General features: G+C 38.6%; 2 protein-coding genes across 4 annotated transcripts; both read left to right on the top strand.

Annotated features, from left to right (window-relative positions):
• The first annotated feature begins 8,440 nt into the window (after positions 1-8,440).
• Positions 8,441-14,725, top strand: LOC110967704 (serine/arginine repetitive matrix protein 2-like). Its single transcript, XM_022217388.2, has 2 exons — positions 8,441-8,580; positions 11,058-14,725. The coding sequence occupies exons 1-2, from the start codon at positions 8,456-8,458 to the stop codon at positions 12,424-12,426; spliced, it is 1,494 nt and encodes a 497-aa protein (XP_022073080.1). The 5' UTR covers positions 8,441-8,455; the 3' UTR covers positions 12,427-14,725.
• Positions 14,726-19,153: 4,428 nt separating this feature from the next.
• Positions 19,154-27,467, top strand: LOC110967709 (transmembrane protein 79-like). 3 transcript variants are annotated; one of them, XM_022217394.2, is made up of 6 exons: positions 19,154-19,313; positions 20,157-20,923; positions 21,828-22,022; positions 22,119-22,341; positions 25,154-25,365; positions 27,165-27,467. In XM_022217394.2, the coding sequence occupies exons 2-5, from the start codon at positions 20,272-20,274 to the stop codon at positions 25,344-25,346; spliced, it is 1,263 nt and encodes a 420-aa protein (XP_022073086.2). In that variant the 5' UTR covers positions 19,154-19,313; positions 20,157-20,271; the 3' UTR covers positions 25,347-25,365; positions 27,165-27,467. The 3 variants fall into 3 exon arrangements, with proteins under 3 accessions (XP_022073086.2, XP_022073087.2, XP_022073083.2); XM_022217395.2 differs by lacking the exon at positions 27,165-27,467 and adding an exon at positions 26,460-26,568; XM_022217391.2 differs by lacking the exon at positions 27,165-27,467 and having other exon boundaries at positions 25,154-26,568.
• The last annotated feature ends 233 nt before the right edge of the window (positions 27,468-27,700 follow it).

The raw sequence follows: 27,700 nt of genomic DNA, 5'->3' as shown, positions 1-27,700 counted from the left end.
CCCAAACTTTAAACGCATCAACGCCAAGAAGACACGACGTGGTTCTCCGGAGGGGGCAGCACTGTTGGCCGGCTTTGTGCGCTGAATACATGTTTCAATAAAAAGACAGCCAAGGGTCGTGACCCCGACATACGATTCACGTGGGATTCTTAAAATCGACCCTCAGCCCCTGCAGTCAAGAGACAGGAATCACTTTGACGATGGGAGGCAGTAAAAAGCGAAAATATTTCTTATTGTTGGAAGAAAATAAGTCACTGAGAAAGACGTGTAAGGCTGCAGGTAATAAATAATGTGATTATTGACAAATCTGCTGGTTGATTTGGTGAGTAAAATACAGCAGAATAGTTTCTAAGAGCAGAAAGAGGAGCTTGTTTTGTTCTACGTTCAGTTTTTTTGCTTGAATAAACAGTTTTTTACTGATTAGGACAATATCCGTCAATTATTCTCTTGTTGAAACACTATTTTTTCACATTTTTGTTTTAATGAATAAATCATTTATTCTGGATGGAACAGTGACTGAATATTACTCTGAACATCTGAAGTCACAATACAGGAAACCTACAGACATTTTAAAACTTCTTACAGCAACTGAAAATATTTCTTATTGTTAAACTTGAAGAAAATGTTACTGAGAAAGACATGTAAGGCTACAGGTAATGAATGTCATTGTTTATAAATCTGGTAAAATGCAACAGAATAGTTTCTAAGAGCAGAAAGAGGATTAATCACACTGCTTGTTTTATTCTGTGTTCAGTTATTTGCTGATTTTTCACAGATACGAAAAATATCTGTCAGTTAATCTCCTATTTCAGCTTTACTTTTTCCCATTTTTATGAATAAATGATTTATTCTGGATGTAACATTGATTAAAAAATACAATACAGGAAACGCACAGACATTTTAGACCTTCTTACAGTAACTGAAAGTATTTCTTATTGAAAATACATCACGAAAAAACTTCTAAGGCTGCAGGTAATGAAAAATAAGATCTTTTTAATTAATTTGACGCATAAATGACACAAAATAGTGACAGATCTCAAGACTTAAATAAAAGGATTATTCAGAATTTTTGCCAGATGATCAAATATTTGTGAATTAATCTCCTTTTTTCTAATGAATAATTTCTTCTGGATGTTTTTCTGTGTGCTCAATGAAAAATCTGACAATAAAATTCAGTAAACTTGAAAAAACTTGCATTGTTTTTGTGTTTTTATGTCACGTAAATGCTTTAATTGCTGGTTTTGCTTGGGAATTTAACACAAAATAAACATTTTAAGAACGTGTGATTTTGGGCTCCTGCGGCGAACAGAAGTAGAAGTTCTCAGGTGAACAAACGGAGGCGACGTGCTTCTTCTTTCGGGCCCCGACGCTCCTCCAGGGTGGCTCGGTGTTCCCTGGCCCTCGGCCCGCCGTGTGTTTGTGCATCCCAGGACGGTTGACATTGATTGTGCGGCAGACAGACTGAGACACATTAGTACCCAGCTCGCTCCCGCTGCTGCTGAAAAACACATTAACCGGCTGCATTGGGAGCCCTGTCTGGTAACCATGGCAAAGCACACAGGCGGGGAGGAGGGCCGAGACGGGGCAGCGGGTTCAGCTCGCAGTCTCTCAGGGGTTGTCTCTCTCAAACGCTCCTTTCCTCTCCTCCGGCCACGTCTGTCATTTTCTCTCAGCCTCTCTTTCCCTCTCTCGAACCGACGGCGTCTCTCTCTGCCTCAAACGCACACAAACACATTTGCATATTTCCTTTTCTTCTCCTGCATTCTTCTTATTGATGTTGACCTCATCACGCTGCACTCCACCCCCTTTATCCAGAGTAATCTGTCGCTTTCTAATTTGCCTTTTTCTGCTCTCTTCCTCGCTGAAATCTTCAGTGTCAATATGGTTCCTGTTTGCGGGTAAAGAAAGTGAAAATGTGGAATGAACTCGGCTTAACCCTCGTGTCGTCCTTTTAAAGTTTGAAAATGTGGGGAAAAAAATATATATTTTCACAGTGAAATGTTTGATGTCCATATTTCAATATTTTTTGGCAGAAAAAAAATGTTAATGTTTAAGAACATTTCCAAAAAATCAACTGAAATCCAGCGAATTTTGCTGGATTTTGGTTGATTTTTTTGTGAATGTTCTTAAACAAAATATTAGAAGTTTTACTGATATATATATATATGGAATCACTTTAGATATTTTTAGCATTTTTTTGGAAGATTTTTACTCATTTTTTTAAGAAAAATATTTACAAGAATTTTCTTGGCAAATTTTTTTTTTTAAACAAAACTTTGAAGGAATTATTGGAATTTTCTTCCTGAAGGTTTTGCAGATTTTCAGAAATTTGGGGAATTTTTTTGCTGAATTTTGGGATGTTTTTCAGACAAGGAAACAATATTTTTTGGTGCCCGTAAATGAAGACAACAGGAGGGTTAAAGTGATGCTGGCAAACTATCTGATGATCTTCTGCTGTCACATTCATAATATCCTTCCACAAGTTTTGATTTTTATGCAGTGCATGTCCTTCTGCTGCTGTGACTTTACCCTTCATCATTTATAAACCAGTCACACCCTCTTAAAGTAAGATTATTGTCTGCATTTGTGGGTAGATTTAATGGAGATTTCCACTTCTCTAACTTTGAACTACAGACAGGCAGTACAAATAAGTACGTACTTATACTCAGGTGTGTGCTTCGGTACCGTTTTTATGTTCTTAAAACTTTTTTTTTTTTTTTCAATTTCCATGTGAGGAAGCTTTGCAATTGAAATTCATCTTTAGCAAATCAAGTTGTTTTTTTTTCTCTGTCGGCAACTGCTTGTTCAGAAGGTCTCCTTGGATTTCTCTCCATAATATATCATAAGTGTTTGTCTTCGTTGTCTGAAGCACCTTGAGATAACTTCTGCTGTGAAGTGCTGCTATATAAATAAAATGGAATAGAACTGAATCAACTCATACAAATCTTTTTAATAATGTTATTGCCACATCAATAAGTACTACTGGATGGTAAATACAAAATAATGTTTTAAAAAGGGCAAGTAGGGAAGAAACAAAAGCCTCAGAAATATCAGCTGCATAGTTACACAGTGTAGACCAGAGGTGTCAATCATTTTAGTTCTGGGCCACATTCAGCCTGATTTGATCTCCAGTGGGCCAGACCAGTAAAATCATAACATAATAACCGATAAATAAACACAATTCCAAATGTTTTCTTTGTTTTTCTGCAAAAAAGTACATTCTGAAAATACTAAAATTGAAGGAATTATGTTTTTATAAAACATTATGATCATCCTGAAATTTCTGAAGAAAAATAAAATAAATTTCAACAACATTATGTCTCAGTTTATCATTTACACATTACAACTTGCAGATCAGAGTGTCTAAAAAGGACCACAACATTTAGTCATCTGGATCTGAATGATGCAGTATTTTACTTTAAAAAAAGAGAAAGAAAACAGGACAAAATATCACAAAAATGAGACCACAAACGACATAAAATAAAACAAAAAAGTGACAAAAAATTTGTCAAGGAAGTTTAAAAAATGGACAAATCGACAAAAAAATGACAAAAGCGTGAAACTACGACAAAAATGATGCACAAAACAATGAATAGAGCCAAACACAAAATGCCAAAAATGAGATAAAAAAACACGAGCGAGACAAAAAGGAAACAAAACGACAAAAACATGAAACAAACGACGAAATTCGGACAAAAAGAACACAATATGAACAAGACAAAATATTACAGAAACGAGACACAAAATGCCAGAAGAACAATGAGTATTTAACTTTATGATCAGAACTTGTCATGGTCTAGGAATTATTTTAATTTAATAGTTTTACAATTTGCAGTTAATGTCTTCTCTGTAGTTTTTACACTTTACAAAGTCGTCCAGCGGGCAGGGTTGGACCCATACCATATCTACCTTTAAAACTAAATTTATCAATGCTAGAGTGACCGTTTAGCAGCTTGATAAAGCAGGAGGATTGAGGCGAGATAAGGTGCAGACCAACCTGGTGTTTATTCACCGACATTCAGATTACAAAAACAAAACAAAAACAAAACAAAGTGGTTAACTGGGTGTTGTGGCACTCATTCCCTCTGCCCGCCTCTAATCAGCCCCTCAGGCCTACCAACACAAAGGTTAACCGGAAATTATCGAACACAAGAAATTCACAAAAATACAATATATCTTTACTTTTAACTATAATAACAAACATTAAAACTGAGTATCTATTTCCTAAAAACGACTACCGACATCCTCATCATCAGCATTTATCACCTGAAGAGATTTCTACTCATCCTCTTCTCACCTACACTTGGTTCCTCTCAGAACCTTTGAAAAGGTGTTCCAGCCCATGGGGACTCATTTGGCTGGAACACCTGAGGCGACAAAAGAGAGCTGAGTCATGTCAAACTTTTCAATTTACACATTCTTAAAATAATGCCACATACCCAATTCTACAATCACTCAGTGATTAAGTAATCATGTTACTCTCAGTGTTGTTTTTTTTGTCTTGTCGGCCTCACCGGGGTTTTCCTCCAGTGCTGTGAGGAGAAGTCATCACGTTAGCCCCAAAACTACACTCATTAAACCTCTTCAACAGCCATTGTCTTGTGTCTTATTGTATCTTTGTCCCAGAATGTGACCTCCCACATAGGTAATGAATCTGACCTTCATTACTCCACCATTAGTTCATTACTGTCACCACCTTCTCTTACAATCTGCATTTAATCTGTGAATCGAAATCAACTTCTAAATGTGGTTCATGCAGTTCACATACACGCAGGCGACTCAGACGGACTCATGGGGAAAAAGAGATAACAGTGAAGTAAGTACAAAGTAATGATAGATTGACAATTATGGTTTAAAGCACTTCAAGATTCTGCTTAAGTACAGAAATAGAGTAGGGTCAACATATAATTGCAAGACTTTTTGTATCAGAGTCGACATTTTTGCTGTTTTCGGGCCTAAAATCAACATGGCCGCCTATAACCAAACACCACATGGCATTTTTACACAAAGATTCCTCTAAATATTATATATACAATTGAATACAACTGGAATTGAAAGTTATTTATAAAGATATTGTAGTAAATCTGTTGACTACTTTATATTAAATAAGTCAGAAAGCCTTGGAGTCTTGTCAGTCTTTTCTTCAGGAGGAAATGACATCATGTGGAGCAGGTCATGTGATCTGGAATTAACACACTTCCTTGAGAGGTGCTTTTGTAATGGGTAGCTTAGTTAAAAGAGATTCCTGACACGGATACAATTTGTTAATTTCCATCTAAAATTTGATATATTGTCAAAAAAGAAATATCTGTTATGATTATCTAAATTTAATAAAAAGAAGACAAAACTATTATTGAATCAGCTCATTTTATTATTGTTTAGATAATTAGAAGGTGGTTGTTATCAAATTGGGACGGTTATTTAGTTGACATTTTTAGTGATATCCAGTCATTTTTTATTAATAGTACTAAAGACTGAGTAGAGAAACATAATGCTGGCAGATGTGATCACTGTGTAGGAGGAATTTTGCTACACTGTCAGAAATATGAGACACAAAGAAGACATCCGATCCAACACCTCAGAGAGACTCAAGTAAACATTTATATTATTGTTGTTTTACAGAATAACTGAAAAATTGAATGTTATCAAGTCATATTGTAGTATTTCAGATAAACCAGTTTGATAAAGAGAATAAGAGCTCATGTCTGATTCATACTCCTCACCAGTAGGTGGCGGTATTGCACCAATTGGTTTGTTTGCCTACCGCCAATAAACCTCCAACCAGAAGAAGAAAGAATTCAAACCTTCCTCTGAACAATGAAAAGCTGTGAAACATTTAGTGTGCACCAAACCCCTATTTGAACCAACATTAGTAAACAAAAAAGACTGGAAACCGCTATTTTATTCTTAAAATATTGTTATATTATACATTATAATAAATCTTTGAAGTAACTGAAGCTTCTGAAGCTTCTGAATTACCGTAATTATTAGATCAGAAAACACAATAGAAATGTAGGGGAGTGGAAGCATAAAGTAGCATAAAATGAAAGCACTCGCATAAAGTAGTGTTGAGTGTGTTTTGTTTTTTGAGATGGAAGATAAACTACTTCTCTCCAGTTCAAACTTCAAACTTTATTTATTTGTATCGTACTTTTCATGCAGAACAACACAAAGTGCTTCACAAGAATAAAAACAAAGAAGGCAGTAAATACAGTTAAAAATAGAAATAAAAAACAGCTCTCCACCCTCCCTACATATAGACAGCCATTCACATGCACACACCCACACAAGCACACACACACATACACAGACTCACAGAGTCTGTGTATGTGACACACAACACGACATCATCAAGACATGGCGAGGCACCGTTAAACTGTTTATTTTCTAATATCAGTGCCCCAAAAGAATCTTGTACAAGGACCTTTTCTGTTTGGAACAGCCTCCCAGAAAAGAAAAGGATGAAGTCTGAGATGAACAGAACATTTTATACGGTATGGTGAAATGTGAATTCAAATATTGAAATGTGATTGGCTAAAGGTGGGGATAAACCGTGCTTTAGACTCCATTCCCTAATTAGTTGGTGCACCGATATGTCCATATCTCTTGGCACACGATTCATCCCATCTCCAAGAACCGCACCCTGTAAAAATAAACTCCTAGAACCCTTTTCCTGCTCTCTACCTGTCAATCTGTTCCTCTGTTAGCTGTGATGTGATGCAGCCACTGGTGGTGTCTCATAGAGAGGATTATTCTGGTATCCATTAAACAGCCTTGAGTTAACAGTTTCAGCTTAATTAGTTGTTACCTTATAAAGAAATAGGAATATACTGTGAAGCAAAGCCAAATCTCTATCTTTTTGGAGTACGTATGTGTGAAAATTTCCCAGCTTGACCCGTCCCTGGTTGTGTCCCTCATGTATTCAGTCAGTCTGAGAATCAGAACCAGCTTTAATGGTCGATATTGAAATCCTAAAAAAAAGGTAACAGTCCAGTGTAAATTTGCATTATTGTAATAATTTCTTGTATCTTATCCTCACATAATTAAGAGGGGGACTGTTTCTGTTTTCTTTCATTTATTTTATGTGAGTTTAATTCACTCTACGATCACTTTTTTTTATAATGTACTGACTGTATAAGATGTATGAATGGGTAATCCTCAGAGCAGCAGAGGATTTATGATGAGAGCATGTGCTGTTGACAATTCCACTCAACTCTGTTGTCCTTTGTTATGAATGCAGGATTTATGATGAGATGTGGAATAAACCTGCTGTTACCACAAGCCTGAGCAGCTCCTGAAGAGTCATTTTAGACAGAAGAGGGTCACATAATATCAATGTTATACTGCTTATATGTGCCATCAATGTCAGTATGAAGAAAGCTCGACAGCGTCTCGACCACCAGTGGGACTTAAAGCTCCCACTCAAGGTGCTCAGGAACTTCTACACCTGCACCACTGGGAGTGTTCTGGCTGGGAGTGTCACCACCTGGATGGGCAGCAGCACCCAGCAGAACTTCTTGGCCCTGAGGAGGGTGGTCCGCTCCATCAGAACTACCCTCCCCAACCTGGAGGACATTTATAACAAACGCTGCCGGTTAAAGTCGTGGTAGATTGCTAGTGAGCCCACCTACTCCAGCCACAGACTGTTCTCTCTGCTGCCACCAGGGTGGCGTTAAACACAGAGAGGGTGAGGAGGAGCTTCTTCCCACAGGCTGTCCACCTGATGAACCTGAAACAGTCACTCAATAGACAATCAACCTGCAGTTTGTGTTCAATATCCATCCACCATCACCTTGTGTATATATTGTTTGCACGATTTCACTTTGATTTATTTGTGTATTTTTGCTAATTTCTAACTATATATATATATATATATATATATATATATATATATATATATATATATATATATATATATATATATATGTATATATATATATATGTAAATATTTATTGTGTGGTTTTTATTCTGTATTCTAGTTTCGGTTTGGAACAGGTGCACAATGCATTTCATTGCGCATTATAGTATGTAGGGTGGGCCATAAGTTTCCATACATAGGAAAATGTGTAATATATATACATATTTTATGTTTCATATACCCTAGAAGATGCGTTTCACGCTATCTTTTGGGGGACCTGAAGGTCATGGTGTACCAGGTGAAGATGTGAGACATAAATCATCTCAAGGAACATATCATCAACTCCATTACAAGCGTATCTTTAACTGTGCTAATGCAAGTTCATCAACAGTGGAAAACACGTATTAATGTGTTTTTGAAACAATGGTAATCATATAAAGCACATTATATAAATAAAAACGGTTGTCCAAAATAAAATGTTTATTTTTCCTGTGTATGGAAACTAGTGGTCCGCCCTGTATAACGTATGTATTGTGTTTGTGATGTATACATGTATAAAGGTCTTGAATCTTGAATGAGGCGGAACCATCGAATTAATGACCGGAACGGAAGCTCTCGTGCTGCTGTTTCCTTCGGAGCACCTTATACGTCACGTACGGCCGGAAGTGGGCTCAAATTTGAACAGCCATCACAGCGACAATAAGCGCACTTTCTCTTCACGGTAGGTCTGCTAAATCAATATTTACTGCAAAAATACGCCGAAATCCCGCACAGTTTTTCTTCCTGGTGAGACACGGAGTCGATTCGGTCGCGGTGTTTTCTCCGCTTCTCGCCGTGAGCTACTCATTTCATCGCCGTGGATTTGAATCGGACTACTACCTGGAAAACAATCTGGTCCACGGTCGTAGCGATTGTTTAACGCCCGAAGTCTAATTATATTAACCGCCGTTCAGTCCCGAATGAGAAAGCGTGCGGTTTTAAAGATTTTTCGGTAAGTTGCTAATATTTTTGCGTCCGTGTTTTACGACAACGTGTTTATGATTTGCGTGCAGCGGCGGTAATAGTGCGCCTTATTGATGGGACCGAGTGTACTTTCCCGCCGTTAAAAAATTGTAGTCCAGTAAATAGACGTAGCTGAGCAGAACCCAGCCATTAAACACGACGCCGAGCTTCTTGCTTTTCAGTCCACCTTAAAAAGTGGAATAACGGCTGTAGAAGGCGTCGTTCAGTCATTTTCACCGATTTTAAAAAATATATTTATTACCAGAAAGTATTCTTATTTAAATCTTTAAAATTGTATGAATATATTTATATTTTTAAAATCTTGAATTTTATCCATTTAATTGATTTTATTTTTCTTATTATGAACAACACAGTGTTTACTAGTTTATGTAAACTTATTTGCCATGCTTTCACCACTTCCGTTTTATAAAATTGAATTTTAAAGAATTGACAGATAAAATAAGGAAAATCAAAGAGTTTCATAATGCTGAATATTAGCAAAATTCATTTTTGTTTTTTACTTTTTCCCTTCTGAAAAATTGGGAGTGACATTAAAAGTTGTTCTTCTCATTGTAATTTGTAGTCTGTTTTTATAAAAGACCTTTCTATTTAACAAAGCTTTTAATTAAACTGAAATTTTTAAGGTTTTTTTAGTTATCCCTGAATTTTTTATTTTCATTGTTATTTTACCTGCTTGTTTTGTTTTTATCCTTTTCTATCTTTAATTTAGCACTTTTAATTTAGCACAAAGTTTTGCCCAAATGAAAAGTGCATTGCAAATAAAATGTGTTATTGTTATTAAGTTATTTTTTTATTTGGAGTTAGAAGTTATTTTTATTTAGAGTTAAAACTTGTCAGGGCTGGTGTTTCATTTCTACAGTATATACAAATTTTATGGAGTTTAAAAGATTTTTAAAAATAAATATATTTGCTATTTTACTTAAATATAAATATGTAAACACATATTTTACACACATGTGCTTTAAAGAAAACATTAAATGATATCTGAGCTTGAACCAAGTTTTGTTCCATATTTTATTCTGCATCGAATAATAATAATATTTATTTATTTATAATCATTTTTATATTTGCATGCATTAAAACAACATCAGTTCACTTCCAGGGGTGTGATTTGTTGTGTCCACTAAACCAAGCAGTCTCTTGTCTGCAAACCTGGCTATGAAATTCATTCCACAGATTTGTTTGTAGCCAATATTTTAGTTGATTTAACACTAATTACAAAGTTTTGTTAAATTGTGACCATCACAAATGGTAATTCACGCTTCTCTGTTGTCTTAGTACCGTGCTCTTGCTCCATTTTAAAGTTATTCCATGCCTCTTTTTTTCTGCATTATGGGGATTTCCACGACTTGTTTGCACTCTCAGATCTATAATTTCTCACACAAATGAGTTCCTGTCCTTCAATTATGTTTCATACCAGTTGAGTTGTTTGTGGGAAAGTCCCACCCAGTTTTCTAGCCTGCTTAGTGATATGTTTGTGTTGTCTGTGTTGAATGCAGCACCGACATCTTTAGCACTGAGATTTTCTTCTGTCAGAGTTTAAGTGAATGTAACTGACTGCAAACAATGAAAAACATATTTTAAAAATATACTTAGAAGTGGGAAGTTTGAAGGGCCTGTAACTGATAAAATAAACATTTGGGAAATAAATAACATCTGAAATAAGACGCGTGCAGTTTATGCTTTGTGATGCATTAAAAACATTTTATTTGCTATAAATTGAAAGTTTTCTGTGGCTTGTTTGATTCATTTATGAATTCATTGGTCAACTAGAAAATGGCAGAACAGCACCCTCTATAGGTATTATGCTGCTTTGAGGACTACAAAAACACCAAATGAAAGCTGTGAAAAAAATACTTGAAATAAGAAGATAAACGTGCAAAATTTATGAATTGATTTCCAAATAAAAAAAAAATGTTCACAATTTTAAGCCATCTTACCATGCAGATGATGCAGTTTTAATGTGGTTGTATTTTTACCTGCTGCCCTTTTAGCGAAAGACTTTTATTTCTTCTTTTAACCTTAAAATAAGTTAATCATAACTCTTGATTTTAACTGGCATAATCTCTCTAACTGATACCAACGTCTGCATTTTAGCAAACAAAAGAGGAAAAATAAATAAGTTCAAGTGCATTAGTTAAATCTTGATTGTACCTTTCTGTGTCTGATCTCCAGGTGCAGACCAACAGGAGGAGTCCAAGCTGAAGTCAGCAATATGGAAGAGGAGGTTAAAATGGCTGACCCGGAGCAAGGAGAGACTGTGAACAATGAAGGGGAGACCAGCGCCGAAGTGCCCGACAACAACAACAGTCCGGTTAAACGGGGAAGAGGGAGACCGCAAGGCTCCAAGAAACTGCAGGTTTGTGTTACAGATCTTAACCTCACAGACCCGGCTTTGGCTGACGCCAACGGTGGCTCCGTACCGCCCAAGAGGGGGCGAGGGCGTCCCAGATCGGTGGGAACCAGCAGCCATCCCGACAATTCTGTCAAACGTGGCAGGGGGAGGCCGAAAGGCTCCAAGAAAGTGGTCAGTAACGACGGCACTCCCAGGAAAAGAGGCCGGCCGAAACTCAACAAAAGTACAGAGGAGAAGTCTGGTGAAGATTTGCCGAACGGAGTAAAAAGTGGGGAAGAGAACGGAGGGAGTTCTTTACCGCCCAGGAAAAGAGGCCGACCAAAAGGCTCTCCCAATAAGAAACCCAGGCTCATGGCGGAGGTGGGCGACGGTGATGGAGGCGTGAACTCACAGAAAAGAGGGAGAGGTCGGCGCAGAAAGGTGGTGGTGAGGGATGCATCAAACGGCATCACAAAGACACCCGGGAAAAGAAAAAGAGGAAGGCCAAGAAAGGATCAGATGTCCACAGATGGTTCCCAGCCAATAAAGAGGGGCAGAGGTCGGCCTAAAGGCTCTGGTAATAAGAAACCCGGTGTGTATAAGGCGCGCGGTAAAGTGGGCCGGCCTAAAAAGGTACACGTCCTGCCTGTGAAGGGGAAGAAGCGAGGCCGACCCCGACTACAACCGGCCAAAAGGGGAAGGCCGAGGAAGAACCCTCTGCCATCGCCAGAGGAGCTGAACAAGCCAAAAGTGTGGAAGCCGCTGGGGAGGCCGAGGAAATACCCACGTGTCGATCCTCCGGAGGGCACCACACCGGCTCCACGCCGGAGCCGCGGCCGACCACGCAAGTCGGAGTCTAAGAAAGGCGCTCACTTGCGCAAGAGTTTGCCCAACAGCGGATCGCCGCAGAACGTCGGTGATGGAGCTCCGAGAAAGAGAGGCCGCCCGCCGAGCATCGCAAGAAGTGGAGACGACATCCCACGGAAAAGGGGCCGCCCCAAGGGGTCGCTCAACAAAAATAAAGCCACGGGCGATACGCCGCTCGACAGCACAGTCCCTGAAGCAACGAGCGAGTCGCCGGCGGTCGGGGTGCAGAGCGAAGCGGAGGTGGTAGAACGGGAGGTGGAGCTGAGCACGGAGCACGCAGTGGATACAGAAGAAACTCTTATCGATCAGGACGTAAGCTTTGATGTTAGCGACCAGGCTTGATGAACGATCCCGGTCTGACCAAAAAGTTGCTGTAGTAATTGCTGTTTAAAACATAGAAATACATTCTTGTCAATGAAAAAAAAAACCTGTTTTTAACATTTTGTCAGTTGGCTAGTCTAGATATTAAGCAGCTCTTCTGTTTTTCCAACTAACTTCATCTTGTTTTTACTGTGCTTGATTTTTTTAAATACTTTTATTTCTATCATCTGAGTTAGCAGAAGTGCTAATAATCTTTAACTAGAACTGGCATGTGGAGGTAATTATTCTAGACGGATCGTTCCAGTTTTCATTCAGCTTTCAGATGTAGTGTTTGTCAGTTTAGTTGTGATAGTAAAAAATTTTGGCCGGGCATCGACTTGGAGGGGAGAAAAAAAAGTTCAAAAAAATGTTGAAAAACAAGAGAAAAAAACTATAAAAAGCTTCAGTTTGTCAATGCAGTCTCTCGTTAATTGTTTTGTTGTTGTTTTTTTTCATCTGTCTTTCTGTTCTCATCTGAAAAATGAAATGTATTCCCAGGGTTTAGAGTGACGTGGGGCTGAATCCCACCTCCTACACTGATACTGATCTGCTATTCAACAAGTGAACGACTCATTTTATTTACTGAGTTTCCCCTATTCTCATATGACTGGATCCATTTCTGTGTTTGCCCTTAAGTCATCAGAAGTATTGTAGTGTTGTACAGGAAGAGAGGTAAGAGAGTTTGATATTACGATGCTAAAAGTTAGTTTTTGTAACCTGTATTTGGCATATATCAAGAGCTACATGGCAAATATAGGACACTGGTTTAGAACTAGTAAAAGTTTTTTTTTTTTTATTTCACTGTCTTTAAAGTTGCTGCAATTGATATTTTTACAACTGTGTGTGATGGGTTTGCTTGTAGAAATGTTCCTACAGAGAGTCACCATCTGAATCTGCAGCTCCACTCAACCTCAGTGTGAGTTTCAGCTCGTTGTAGCTTTTTGGTTAAAAAACAGTGCTGTTTTGGTTCAGTTTCTGCAAAAAAAAAGCCTTTATGCAGTGTTGCTTGAAAGTTTGACCCTTTAGAATTAATTTTATGTCGACATAAATGACCCAAAAGCATAACTTTTTTTGATGCAAAAGTAGATAAAAAAAGAACCCAGGTAACAAAGGAGACAAGAAATATACTTCTAAAGGGTTCACACACTTTCTAGTCGCACTGCATTTCCTTTAGCAGAGACCTAAATCAGAGGTTAGAGAGTCACTATTGGATTTAAAATATGTAGATTGCCACAAACACAACTTTAAACGAAGTGTGGGATTAGTAAATATGCACGGTTTGCTAACGAGTTCACCTTATCTATTTTAAAATGTGACAGTAATTCAGTGTTTTGACCCAAAATATCTTTTATAGCAAGTTTAAGCCACAGCAGTCTGTGAACGAAACGACAAAATAGTTTGATCGACTCAGTTTTTAACCGTTTGTGTCATTCCTAATGTTGATGGGATTTTAATCACGGTTGTATTTTATTTTTTTTCTTATTTTCTTAACGTTTATTTAACCAGGAAAACCTTTGAGATTAAAAATCTCTTTCCCGAGAGTGTCTTTGGCAGAAAAGAACCAGGAAGTTGATGTTTCGACTCTATTGAGAATCCGTGAGGAGAGTTTCAGGGGCTTTGGAGATAAATACTGTCTAAATTACGCCATGATTCCCTCTATTGCCATTTCACGGGTGATCATGGCTCCATATTTGTTTTTTTTGCCTTAATTGCCAAAGCTTTGAATGTACCATCCATTACTGAGACCGACGAGTTGTTGGCTGGTTAAATGCATTCCTCAAGAGGATGAAAAGCTCCGTATCAAACACCTTCCTGCTGCTCACAGGAAGATTTCCTCCTTTTTGAGTTTCTGACGTTAACGAGTCGCAGTCATTATTCATTTATTTTCTCTAAATGTAAGCGTGTAGCTGTGAAGCCTTTTCTGTTTTTATGTTTTGGGACTGTAATGAGATCAAAATCAAGCGATTGGATTGATTTCAGGAACATTAATTTCCTTGTTTTGAGTACCTTGTATAAAGCGACACGACTCGTCACACCTGATGTTAAACAGCTTTCTGGTCGGGTCAAACATTGAAGTTTCTAAATGCCAAGTTGTGCTTCTGTGAGTCACAGAGAAGGTGGCTTAAAGTTTTAAAAAAAAAAACAGTGAAATTTGACCTGGCTTTGTGAAGTCGAATCATTTTAAGTGGACATTTTTGCTTTTTTGTGTGTTTTGAACAACAAGCCAATAATTTGTGAGATTTTGGTCGAATTGAAATAAAATGTTAATCTTGCCGTTTTATTTCCCACAGTGTGGTGTGAAGTTTTGTTCTGCCTTCTTTACATGTTCAGTGCTTTTTTCCGTTATTTACCTCCACACTAAACTTGTGGATTTAAGCAAATGCAGAAGAATTATTCCATCTCACATCATCGGGGGAATTCTGTTTGACCATCTTTATTTTCCTATCTGTGAAATTTTAGATTGATTTATGACATACATTCCACAGTAATCCCTTTTTTACCCATCTTTCTGTGTTTGTATGCTTTCAACAAATCTTTTGCATATTGAAATATAAGTTCAAGTTGAAACATCAATATCTCTGCAGCTACTAAAGATATAAACCTGAAGTTTTCAGTCATTTCTCATGCCATTGATTCAAAATCTGCCATGTTGGACGAGTAGATCAGTTTGTGATTATGGGTGAATTTAAATATGTGAAAAACATCTTTGAAGTTCACAATAACAAAAAAGAAAAGCTAGTAATATTTTCTGAAACATACCAACAAAGAATACTTTTTAATCTGAAATTCTTGATCACAAATATGGAAAAAAAGTTATTTTTGTTGAACTTTCATAACTGACTGCGCATTTTTGAAAGCTTTTACCACAAAATCAAAGGTATTTGAAGCCTGATCCAGAGTTTCAAAATGATTCTTGAGCTATAAAGAAAACAAAAAGCTCTCAGACAGAGCATGTCCCGCTGAGTGCATCGCCCTAATTCTTACTAGAAGCGATGCTTAAAGGTAAAATATTCAGCATTTCTTACTAACATAATACAACTTCTAAAATGAATCCTCAGTAACACAACCTGCCTGATAATTCTGCATGCCGTCAATCTAAAATTTCAGAAACCTCTAATCAATATCGATATTTCATGCTATAGTTATTCCAGGCAGACTGAGCAGGAATTGTTCTAAAAATATGATGGAATGAGCTACAGATAGTCATCAGTTTATTCCAGTTAGCTGTTAGCGGCTCCACCCTCATCATTCCTGTTCTGTGACTTCACTAATTCACTACCATAGCGAAGGTTATGCTTGTCCAGACAGATGAATCACTATAAAACAAATCAAAGTTAACAACTTAAGGGATTAAAATAACACGACTACTTTCTTTGTAAAACGTGACCTCATTCAGGTCAAACTAAAGTAGTAGATGCAACATTAAAGTGCAGGTTTTCCTCTCTACACATTTAAATGAAAACTTTTTGCAGCACAAACTTTGCTTCTTCTCTCTCCTGTAGTTTTTCTCTGTGGTTTATCGGCCTCTCTGACCTCTGCGTTGTTTTTTGTTCTCGTATGCGTCGCTTTTCTGTTGGTGCTCCATAAATAAAATAGAATTTGTGAGTAGGCTGACTTCATTATTCAAAGAACTTTATTTGACTTAATGCTGCTTTTTTCTCTAGCCCTAGCTTTTTTCTCATTTCAGTAGAGGCTTTACAGTTGAGACAGAAAGTGTATAATCTGTTTTGCTCTTTCATCCAATGTACAAATGTTTTGTTTTTGGTAAAATTACAAATGAGTCGTGTAGAATAAGTAGATTTTTTGCACGGTTTTAAGCTTAAATTTGGTTGTTTTCTGATGGAACAGCACATCAAAGATAAACACATGAAGCACTGTCAGAAAGCTGAAGAAAAAAATGGACAATTATTCTTTTTTGGTGCAGTTTTGGTGAATTCTTTTTCAAATATAACATTTCAAACCCGCCAGTAAGTTTGCGGTTCATATGGATAATATGGAGAAAGTTCAGAATGACATAAAAAATGCTAACAGTTAGTTTTTTTCTTGAAAGGCTTGTGCATAAATAGAGCTGTTTATTGGTCTTTATTTTACTCTTACTTCAATTTTTTTGTTTATTTTTTAAATCTTTAACTTTTACTTTATTTTTAGTACTTAATTTTGTTTTTCCTGATTACTGTATGCAGAGAGCTAAGATTCAAATTCCTTGGTTGAGTGTACAAACATGGCCAATAAAGCTGATTCTGATGCGATAAAACTAGAAACTGCTGCAGAAGTTGGTAAACTGAGGAGCAGGAGTCACATGGATCAGCAGAAAGTTGTTTGTATGGTGAAGAAAAACCTCTTTATGGCTTTATGTTTCCTCGTCAGTGTTCAAGAAAAGCTCAGGATTCACCACATGATGCTCAGGCCAAGTTTCACATCCAAAAATGAACTAGTCGGAATGTGTGGAGACACAAAGGTTGAGTCTGTGACCGAATCATCGCATCGTTTAAGCATAGTGGTGACTCTGTTGTGACTGATGGCATTTAAAGGTGATGAAGCAGCAGACCAAACGCAGAGGGATTCAGGACGTGTGCTCAGGTTTGACTAAATGCCTTAAAGGTGACTGGGCAACACGCCATCATTCAAAGAGCTTTTCAGGGTGAAGGGATGAAATATCCTCGACTGGCCGAGTCAATCAGCTGATCTTGATCCAACTGAGCCACAGTCTGTTTAACAAAGATTCGAGCCTCACTGATCTTCTATTATTTAGATTTTGTTGGACTGAAGGTCTCAAACTTTATAAATGAAACACTTTAAAATTGTATAACAGGACCTAAAGTTCTGATAATTGACTTTTAGAGCTTTTAAGACCCTACAGAAACCCTGTTACACAGTTAAGGACAGTTGATGTGCGTTTAGATTTGACATTTGATTTTCAACACAAGCTTCAAGGGCTTTTCTTCTTCACGTTGTTAGCTTTCTTGACAGCGAGTTAACTAGAACTGACTAACATATTAGTCTAACGGGGAAGGATTAGTTAATGTGATGCATGGGCGTAGGTTTCACAGGCGTGAAACTTTAAGCATCAAACACGTCATTTTCTGCATTGCTGTAATTTTAAAGGATCAATTTGTGCATTTTCTGCATCAGTTTGTAGAAATCTTTTGTGTGTGGCTGACACAAGAGATTAAGCTATCAAATTAGCTTGTGATTTACATTATGAGAGTGAAAACGGAGGTATTGTTGTGTCTGCAGGCTTTTGACCAAACAGTAGTGACAGGAAGTAACCCCCAAAATAACAGATTTTGCTGGCAGATTTATTTAGGCCTTTAAAAAAGCCCAAATAGGCACTTTTTCTTGCCCAAAAAGTCACTGAAAATTGTTCTATAGGGGTAGCTCTTCTGGTTGGAACATGCTCAAAGGTTCAGGGATCCCTAAAAAATGCTCAATGCATAACATTAGAATATTTTTTCAAAATAAAAGTCATCTGTTTCTCACGTATTTTTATAGCCTAGCCGCGCTAGACAACCCACGGCAACGAATTTAATTCTCTGCCAGGGAGGGTCTAGTTACCCTCCATAAGGCTCGAGGCTGGATTCTCCTAAAACTGGCCGGACGAATCACCATGAAGCGTAGAGTCAGAAGGCGGGCGTAACGAAGTGACGACAGAGGCGTGACGATTCTGACAGAAACAACCAGCGCACAATAAACAGTTAGCTTTCGTCTCGGTTTTGGCCACAGCCCTTAAAGATTTGAAGCTAAAATTCAACTTGAAAGATAAACAAAGGACGGCACTGAAGTGTTTCATTGAGAAGAAAGACGTATTTGGACTTATGCCGACGGGATATGGCAAATCCTTAATATACCAGTTGGCTCCGCTGGTTGGGAAGCTAATGGGACTTAGCCACAATCCGCCGGTGCTCTCGGAACTACGTCAGCCTATTCGTTGCGTTGATTGGTTGTATACCTACCCAATTGCTGCAGAAGGATTAGATAGACAACCTTTTAGCCTGCCTCCCTCCCTGTCGAACTTCCCTAGACCCTTGTGCCGTCAGAAACATGGGTGTAGCATGGCTAGGCTAGTATTTTTATGCACTTTTTATGCAACCTCTGAATTATTCGTAGTCTAGTCAGTTTTGACTTTATAATGATCAGGGAGTGTGACCAGTACACAGGCACTGCTTTGACCAGTGAATATGAAAGGCCACCCTAAAATGCAGCTTCATTAAAATTACATTATGTTATTATTATGACAGTATTAATTACCATCCAATATGGTGTTTACTCTGTTGTTTTATGACATCCATTCTGCTGTAGAGATGTTGTGTGTTGGAACAATGAATACTTGATTCCTTATGTTAAAAAGAGTGGATAGAGTGTTTATATTCTTCTGTATAAACATAAATTCATGGGCACCTTGTGCTTCTCCACAAAAATAATTACACCTATGCAGTGATGTATCAAATTTAACACATTTAGAAACGTTAAATATTGTAATATAATTTCTCCCATGTGAAAAAATATTCCCTGCTGCTTGGTTTTCGTATTTATTTCATTTAAACATCGAAAAGCAGCACCAAAATCTGTCTTTTTTTCTTGTTTAACGCACCAAAACGGCGCTTCAAAATGGCGCCGGGTGAAAGGACTACAACGCCGGAATGACGTCAGGAGGGCGACGTGTGCGCTGACGTTTTCGGTCCGAAGAAACGGCGGCGGAGTGATACATCGCGTGTGTTTGCTCTCTGCGGTTAGAGAGCGAGTTGAACACCTGGTTTCACCTGACAGACAACTTCTCACTTCAACCTGTGGAAAATAAAAAGCAGTCCAGCAGCTGCTTTTACTCCGAATTTCGGGTTGTTTCGATGATGTGAGCGAATTAAAAACAGGTACGTGAACTATGGATGTTTAATTCTTCTGTTGAAATATTAGAAAACTGAACCGAAAACAGATTAGCTAAACAAGTTTTAGCTTAAAGTTAAAACTGCATTTCTCGCGGCCAAGAAGCAGGCCTCAGGGAGCTAACCAGAGTTTACACGGGATTCAAATAAAACTTTAAGTACGTTACAACAGCCTCCTGAAAACCAGTAGGCTTTTAAATGCCATAAACAACAGATAAGACTGTGTTTGCAGCGGCTAACACCCAGATTTTTATTGTTTGTGAAGCATTTAATAGCTTTAATTCAGGGTTTATTGTCCTATGCAACTTTAACCTGAATGTCTTGAGATTAAGAACTGTTTTTCAAACTATTTATGTCATTTGAAAACATTTGTAGATGTTTCTAGGGAGCTGTGATGAAGCTGTTTTCACAGTATTCTGATTTTGTGTTGAGCGGTTGGAGTAACAGGTTATGAAACTAGTCATTAGTTCAGTCCAAAGTGTTTTTTCACAGTGGTGACAGGAGGTAAATATGTCATATTATGAATATATATATATCACCTCTTTTCAGTAACAAATATTGCTGATATAGGCTACTCAAAAAGTTTACAGTTCTCTCTCTCTGGATAAATTGAGGTGTTCGCACTGGTATTATTTGGAAATCTTATTCTTAATCTTTCATGTAGTCTGCTGTATTTTCTCAGACATGCTGTGTGCACGGTGTCGGCCTGTGCGGGGGCAGAACAAGTCGCAAACACACCCATGATAAACAGTGAACTTTGATTTTTGTGAGTGTGAAGCAGGGTGTTGTTTTTAAACGTGCCTCTAACATTTATTTCCCTCTTCCTTCCAGGGAAATCCACAGATGTAACCTAAAATGACTTCTCGCGTCTGCTAACAGTCACATCTTGGCAGTGAAACGAGTATCAGCTGAAACAAAAGAAGCATTTAACTGAAAAGGCTCAAGAATGTCCGGGCCAGGTGGTTTGATTACAGATAAAGTGGAAGAGGTGGCACCTCCTGGTCCCACTGCTGAGCCACAAGTCGGTAAGATTGCAGAGGAGCGAGGCGAGGAGTTAAAGGAAGAAGAGGAGGAAGTGGCCACCTCTGCTCATCTGGAGCCGAGCACTCTGCCGTGGCCAGAGGACAAAAACAACACGCCTCTGCTGGACCAGGACGACGGCGTCTGGTCCGATAAAGCAGCTTCAGAGCCCGAAGAGAGAGACACGGGGATCAGCGGAGGCAGCCAGGATCTGTCGGAGGAGCAGAGTCAGCCGGAGAGCGACAAAAAAAACAAAACCAAATGGAGGGAGAGCATGCCAGAGGGCGAGAGGTGGAGGGACGACGAGATCGAGGTGCAGCGGGGCGATAAAGGAGATGGATCGCTTGCAGATGATGAAGAGGAGGAAGAAGAAGAGGAGGAAGATGAGTCAAAGTGGGTCTCAGAAAAAGCCTCTCTGGGCATCACTCCACACGTCACGATTGTGTGTCCGTCCCGTAACGAGGCTCCGGCGGAGAGCAGACACGTCATAGAGAAGGAGGAGGAGATGGAGCCTCAGATGGAGCCTGAATCAGCTGTGCAGTATTACCCCGAGTGGACGGAGCAGGACGACAAGTTCTGTAAGTATCCGACACAAACTGCTGCACCTGGACCCACGTTTATTAAGATTGATAACAATTCATCGATCAAACAATGCACTCGACATTTTTGCATTCATCTGTTGTTTCTGTCTTATTCTGCAAAAACATGTTATTTAAATCCTTAAAAAGTGTGTTTTATTTGTGTAAGTATCTTACAATTAATTTGAATTCTAAATACCACAACATACATATAAATAAGAGTTCATTGTGATCGTTGAGGTAGAGGTATTTTTATAATAATGAGACTTTTGTGATGATGAAAGCATAGGGAAGGAAGTGTTTTACATAAATCATTAAATGTTTAAAAATCCGGAAAAGCAGCCTAAAGCATTCAAATTAAAAGTGTAGAAAAAATCAAACATTTAAAGATAAACTGTAAAATAGAGACAAGTAGAGATGCCTGTAGTGAACGTGCAAAAAGGAAATGGTGGATGTAAGAACAGTCTTTAAGGGTCAAGGATGTTTATTGTCGTTGCATTTTTAACAATGAAACTTTGTTGGTACTTTTAGAAAACAACACAGTACGACAAACAACAAACAGCTTGAACAAAGTGTTCAAAAAATAAAAACAAGCATTTTAAGAAGTGAAAAAGCTGTTCCTCTGGGATTGTTTGGAAGATTTTTACTGATTTTAAAGAAATATTTGCAAGAATTTACTTGCCAAATTATGGGGATTTTTTTTTTAAATAAAAAATTTTAAGGAAAACGTTGAAGGAATTATTGAAATTTTTTTCCTGAAGGTTTTGGAAATTTTCAGGAATTTGGGGAAATTTTTTTTGCAGAATTTTTGGATTTTTTTCAGACATGAAAACAATATTTTTTGGTGCCTGTAAATGAGGACAACAGGACGGTTAAATGCATCTGATGTATTTTTCTCCCTCAGATCTGTGTGAACATCTGTGCAGTGAGAAACTGAGGCTGGTGTTAGCGACGTTAGCTGCAGCGCTGCTCTTCCCTCTCCTGGTGTGGGGAGGTTACGCCCTCCTTCCCTTCGATTCACCGCTGCTTCAGAGCGCCCCCATCAGGGTGGTGTACACGCTGCGCTGCTCCTTCTTCGCCATCATCCCCATCCTGCTCGGTAAGGCGAGGCGTCAGAGCGTTAAAGTCAAACGAATAAACTGAATGTCTGCAGCTTGAAACACATTTGGGCAGTAACGTCTCCTGTGGTCTGCAGGTGTGGTGGTTCAGGGAGTCGCCCGGCTGCGATTCAGCGTCCTGAAGCCGCTCTATGAGAACAAACTGGTGAACAGAGACGTGGCGGTGCACTGGCACTACGTCAACGAGTCGCTCACGCTCTTCCTCTTCTTCTTCCTGCAACTGGCTGTGATGGCGACGTACATCGACCAGGACCTCGTCAAACTGGTGCCGCTGCTCACCATCGTGTTTGTGTTTGGCAGGTAGGTGTGTTTACAGTTTTAGGATTTAATGGAGGGAAATGAGGCCACCGGGGCTCAAAGCAAGTTCAACAAACTCAGGTTTTACTACCTCTAATAACCACATTCAGCCTGAGAGACGGGTTCAGTCAGCCCAGAGTTTCTGAACCTGCTTATCTGTGTTTTCATAAAGGAGTTGGCTCTAGCTGTCCAAACGTGATTTCTTTACTGTGTTTATATATTCCTTTCTAGCTTGTAAATATCTATATATATTGGGTTATATTTTATGTTATTACTGCTATTTTTCTTCTCCCTGTTCTTCTTTCTGTAGTTTTATTTTTGTTATTCTCGTCCTTATTCGTATCCGAATATTTATGTTGAGATCCGAATATTCGGGTTATAACCCCCCGTCAGACGATGTCGGACATCACAAATCGATACGAATATTCAGATATTTGTCGTTAATTGGGGCCAAATATCCGGAGCCCAGGAATTGATATTCAGGTGAGCCTTGTATGTTGTGTAGATACTGAAGCTGATTCTGATTGTGATGATCAGGTGTAGAGCTGCATTTTCCTCCAAAAGACTCGGTTATAGTTAGGGCTGGGACTTTAACGTTTTAATTTTGTTTAATTAATTACATAAAAAAGTGACGTGTTTTTAAAAAACGCATTTAATTGCACCTTTCTCAGTTCCCTTATTTCTGGCACCCACTGATGAACACTCCAGCCCAGTAGGTGGCGATAATGAACCTAAAGTCTGTTTGCAGCGAAGAAGATGGACAGGGCGCACTCAGTGTTGCCAACTTGGCGACTTTCTCACTAAATCTAGCGACTTTCCAAATCCTCTTGGCGACTATTTTTGTCAAAAGCGACAAATCTAGAGACTTTTTATGCTGTTCTGGAGACTCTGACGTGAAAGCTCGTATCGTTCTGCAGTTACTGTCCTCAACGAGCAGCAGGTCCTTTTGTGAATCCCTCCTCGTCCCAAAGCATCACAAACGGTCACAGTAACCTCCCAGCATTCCCAGCTGCAGTCAGATTAGAGGAGACCCACACAACTGCGAGCAGACGGCAAATAAGGGGCCGTTTACACGAGGACCATCCTAACAGAAAACGCAAAAGTGGCGTCTTGTCATTTCACGTTTAGACGAGCGGTTTTGAAGGAAATCTGCGTATATACGGTGACTCTATAGTGTGTGGAATTCGATTGGATATGCATGCCAGGCAGCTAGGTGGCGCTGTGATAAAACTCCGCCATGTCTACGCGCATGTGTACTGTCTCCCTTTTCGGATCTCCGCCGCGGTAAATGTTCATGAATGGAATCTGTACAGATTCTGTACGTTTGTTGGTACGACTCCTGTAGTGTACATAGAGCTGCCAGAGTTGCTTGAAGGTACGAAGGATGGAAATAATCTCACATCTTTGTTTACGTCCTTGTACCGGCCGGCAAACCAAAGCACCGGCGCACGTATGTGACGTAATCACGTACGCGACGTGGTCAGATCTCGGCAAAGTTTTGCGTTTTGCTGTTTAGACGGAAATGTAACGGCGGAGCGTTTTCTACTTTTCCACTCTGGAGGCCGGTTTCAAATTTTTGCGTTTTTAAGCCCCCAAAACGCCGTCCTCGTATAAACGGTAGGGTGTTTTGTTGAAATATTTTGACGTTTTTACCTGCAAGCGTCCTCGTGTAAACGGCCCCTAAATCATGTAAAGCTGCTGCAGATCCTGTCCTGGGATGTAAAGGAAAATGTTTCCTCATTGTCACACTAAAGTAAATCACTGCGTTTGACTCACAGCCTCTAGTTCTAAACATATTTGTGTTTTTTACTCATTTTTTGTCTCTCCCACAATGTTATTCCTCTCTCCTTCAGCGTCCACTGCAATTACATGCAAATGGCCAATTATGCAAATTAGATGATGACGTCATTCAGCGACATTTAGGACAGCCAATAGCTACTTTCCTTACTGAGGAGTTGGCAGCACCGCATGACAGCGCTTTAGCTTCAGTTCAGTAGAAACATTAGACCAGTTTTCTATTTTATCACACAAACACTTAAGCAAAAAGTATTTCTGAAAACATTTGAGGCGAGAAATAAGCCGTCCAGGAACTAAGTCTGTTCTCGTTTGCAAATATTTGTTTAGCTTGTGAAGTTTTTATTGTCTGGAGCAGATGACTGTCTTTACTTTTGAAACAATCCAGTCGTTGAAGGCGACATACAGCGTTGTTTTCTGCTTCTGTTCACAGGCTGCTTGTTTGCTTTCAGTTAAACAGACAAATGAAGCTCATGAGTCAAAGCTAAAAAATGTCACGTTGCATATTTCCTTTCCAAACAAATGTCAAATAAAAAAGAAGTCTTGTTAACAACCGCTGACCGTCGTACAGTTTGTGACTAAAATATGCGGACATGACAGTAAAAGCGCCTGTGATCAGGACTGATTAAAACAACCCGACTGAGCAGATTATCTAAATAATGGAGGTGAATGTTTAACTCATTTCACAACCCAATACTTCCTCTTGTAACTTTGATCTCCTGGATTTGTCAAGCATGTGTCTGGAGAGTTACTGCAGTCATCTGTAGTCCCCGTCTGCCTCCTTAGACGTTGAATAAATTGGGAGTTGGCTTTAAAACTTGTCTAATCACTTGGTTAAGTTTGCCACAAAGTCACTCTTTTCTGTGCAGTTTTACAGTTATGCATCAAAAATAAACATCAGGAGAGGGAGCAGCATTTAGTACAGGATAGAACTGTTTAATTTCAAATGTTTAATTGATTATCTCTTGCTATAAAAGTGTGCTGTGGTACTCTGAGGACTTAAAGACTGTGTTTCTTTCAGGCTCATTTACTGGCTCTGCCTCACTCTGGACAGCAGCATCCGGGGCCTCGGCTTCGGCTTCTCCTTCTTCCCCATCCTGCTCATGCTGGGTGTCAACCTCTACTACGTCTGCTCGTCGGTCGGTCAGGGGTCGCTTTTCGACGTCGCGTCGCCAACGACGGATCCTCCGCTCAAACAGCGCTGGTGGGGCTGAAAAACGAGCCTGAAAGTCGGTGAGGAGCTGAGAGACTAAACTACTGAAACACCTCTATCACCGCTCACACAGACAGCTCCGTTTGTTCTTTAGACGTCCTTTAAAGTTGTAATCCTCAAGAGTTGATTCAGCGACACCTGTGGTTACCATGGCAATAGAAAATGTGGTTTCTTACTCCAGCGAACACTCCTTGACTTTGAGAGCTGCAGCCAGTGAGTCTGTTTACAGAGCAGCAAAACCAGCTCAGGGTTTGAACTTCAGTCAAAAACACAGAATCTGCAAATTCTGAACATTTTGTTTACACATTTTTGCCAACCGAAGTGACAAATTTGTTGCGTTTCATGTGGCTGCAGCAGGATGTAAGTTTTACATTCGGAGGAACTAAATCCAGAATATCAGATCACCGATTAAAAAACAGGAAAATTCAGAGTGTGAATGTATCTAATGGTGACCATCAAAAGTGAGGTCTGATTTCATTCAAATCTTAAGGATTATAACTTCTACTATTCATTATGTTCTTCATTCACAGCTAAATCAGCTCCATAAACAGGCTGTGGGTGAATTTAAAGCTTGAATCTTAAACTACGTACAAAGAAATGCAGAAATATTCTTCTCATGCCAGTTTAAGATAAAAATGTCTACAAGTTTACGTGCTCTGATTGTAAATGAAACGTGTAACGATGTGTGCTGACGATCGTCTCTTCTCGCAGCTTGTTTACTAATTTTGTATTCACATTTATCCTCCATTAGACGCTTTTTAACGGCCTTTAACTTGTTTCTGTTTTGAGCTGATGACGTCAGTTTTAAGGCCAAAAGGTTTCCATTTGAGCTCATCCAGTGTTTGGATGTGATGCAGCAGATAAAGAGAAATATAAAACCTAAACACAGTCAGATATAAACACAGATTGAAAACAAACTGCTCATATTTAAGAGTAATATTAGATTTTTTTTATGAGGCTGAATTATGAGCATCGAGTTTATGAATTCTATGATTTTTTTTTATTATTTTGTAGACGCAGTGTGTCTGTGGTAATCTTTAAACTTCATATTTATAACTGTTAAATGCACCTTTTGTTTTACTGATCAAAGGCTTTTCTGCTTTTCTATTTTCAGATAGTCACTCTTCTTTCTGTTGAAGGATTTTTTTTCAGTATTTAAAAGTAAAAATGATTCATATTTGGGACCTTGAATGAGCTCAATAAAACTTCACCATGAACTAGAACTGTGTCCACCTGCTGATCATTCAGATGACTGAAGAGTGAATATATTTTACTTTTGACTAAATATCTGTCCAGAAAAGAGGGATTACACAGAAAAAAAAAATCCCTGTTTAACCCTCCTGTTGTCTTTATTTACAGGCACCAAAAAATATTGTTTCCTTGTCTGAAAAAAATCCAAAAATTCAGCAAAAAAATTCCCAAATATTGGAAAATTTGCAAAACCTTCAGGAAGAAATTTCCAATAATTTCTTAAAAGTTTCCCTTTAAAGTTTTATTTTTAAAAAGTCCCCCAAACTTGGCAAGAAAATTCTTGTAAATATTTTCAAAAAATGAGTAAAAATCTACCAAAAAATCCTAGAAATATCTGAAGTGATTACATATATATCAGTAAAACTTCTCTTTTTCTTACATTCACCAAAAAAAATACCAAAATCCAGTGAAATTCGCTGGATTTTGGTTGTTTTTTTGTGAATGTTCTTAAGAAACATTTTTAACATTTCTTTTTGTCCACCAAAAAACTGTTCAAAGATTTCCCAAAAACGTTGAAATTGTGGACATCAGAAGTTTCACTGTGAAAATATGTATTTTTTTTCCGCAGGACAACGAGGGTTAAGCCACAAATTGTAAACATGGGTCTCTCATGAATCACATTTCAACAATAACGAATTCAAAACCGAGAAGATGCAGCGAGTCTTTGACATCAACCTGAACACGAAGGGAAAGAAACTGCAGATTCATGATTACTTCTGAACAAGATCGCCAGACGGAAATGGTCTCCAGCGAAGTCAGTGCATCGGTTCAACGGAGTCAAACTGTTCAACGGTCCTTCTCAAACTGATTTAATGCATAACAATCATTAGCATTATTCTAGTGGCAACAAATAATAAATGGAAATGATTGATTTGGGTTGAAAAGCAACAACTGTTTACATGTTTTATATTTTGTAAATCACATTCATCCAACTTTGTTTCACTTCATATTTTGCTTCTTGGGTTTTGATTGTGAGCCAGGTGTTGCTCAAACACCTGAGCCAGTGGCTCACAGTAACGTTTACACTGATGTATTCGTCCTTTTAATTAAAAGATCTGAGTATCTCTTCCCTCAAACACTGGACATCCCATAATACACACACTC

Source organism: Acanthochromis polyacanthus, chromosome 11, assembly GCF_021347895.1.
Source record: "Acanthochromis polyacanthus isolate Apoly-LR-REF ecotype Palm Island chromosome 11, KAUST_Apoly_ChrSc, whole genome shotgun sequence".
In the NCBI taxonomy this organism is placed as follows: Eukaryota; Metazoa; Chordata; class Actinopteri; family Pomacentridae; genus Acanthochromis; species Acanthochromis polyacanthus.
Note: the sequence above shows the minus strand (reverse complement) of the source record. Positions and strands in the feature narration are given on the sequence as shown.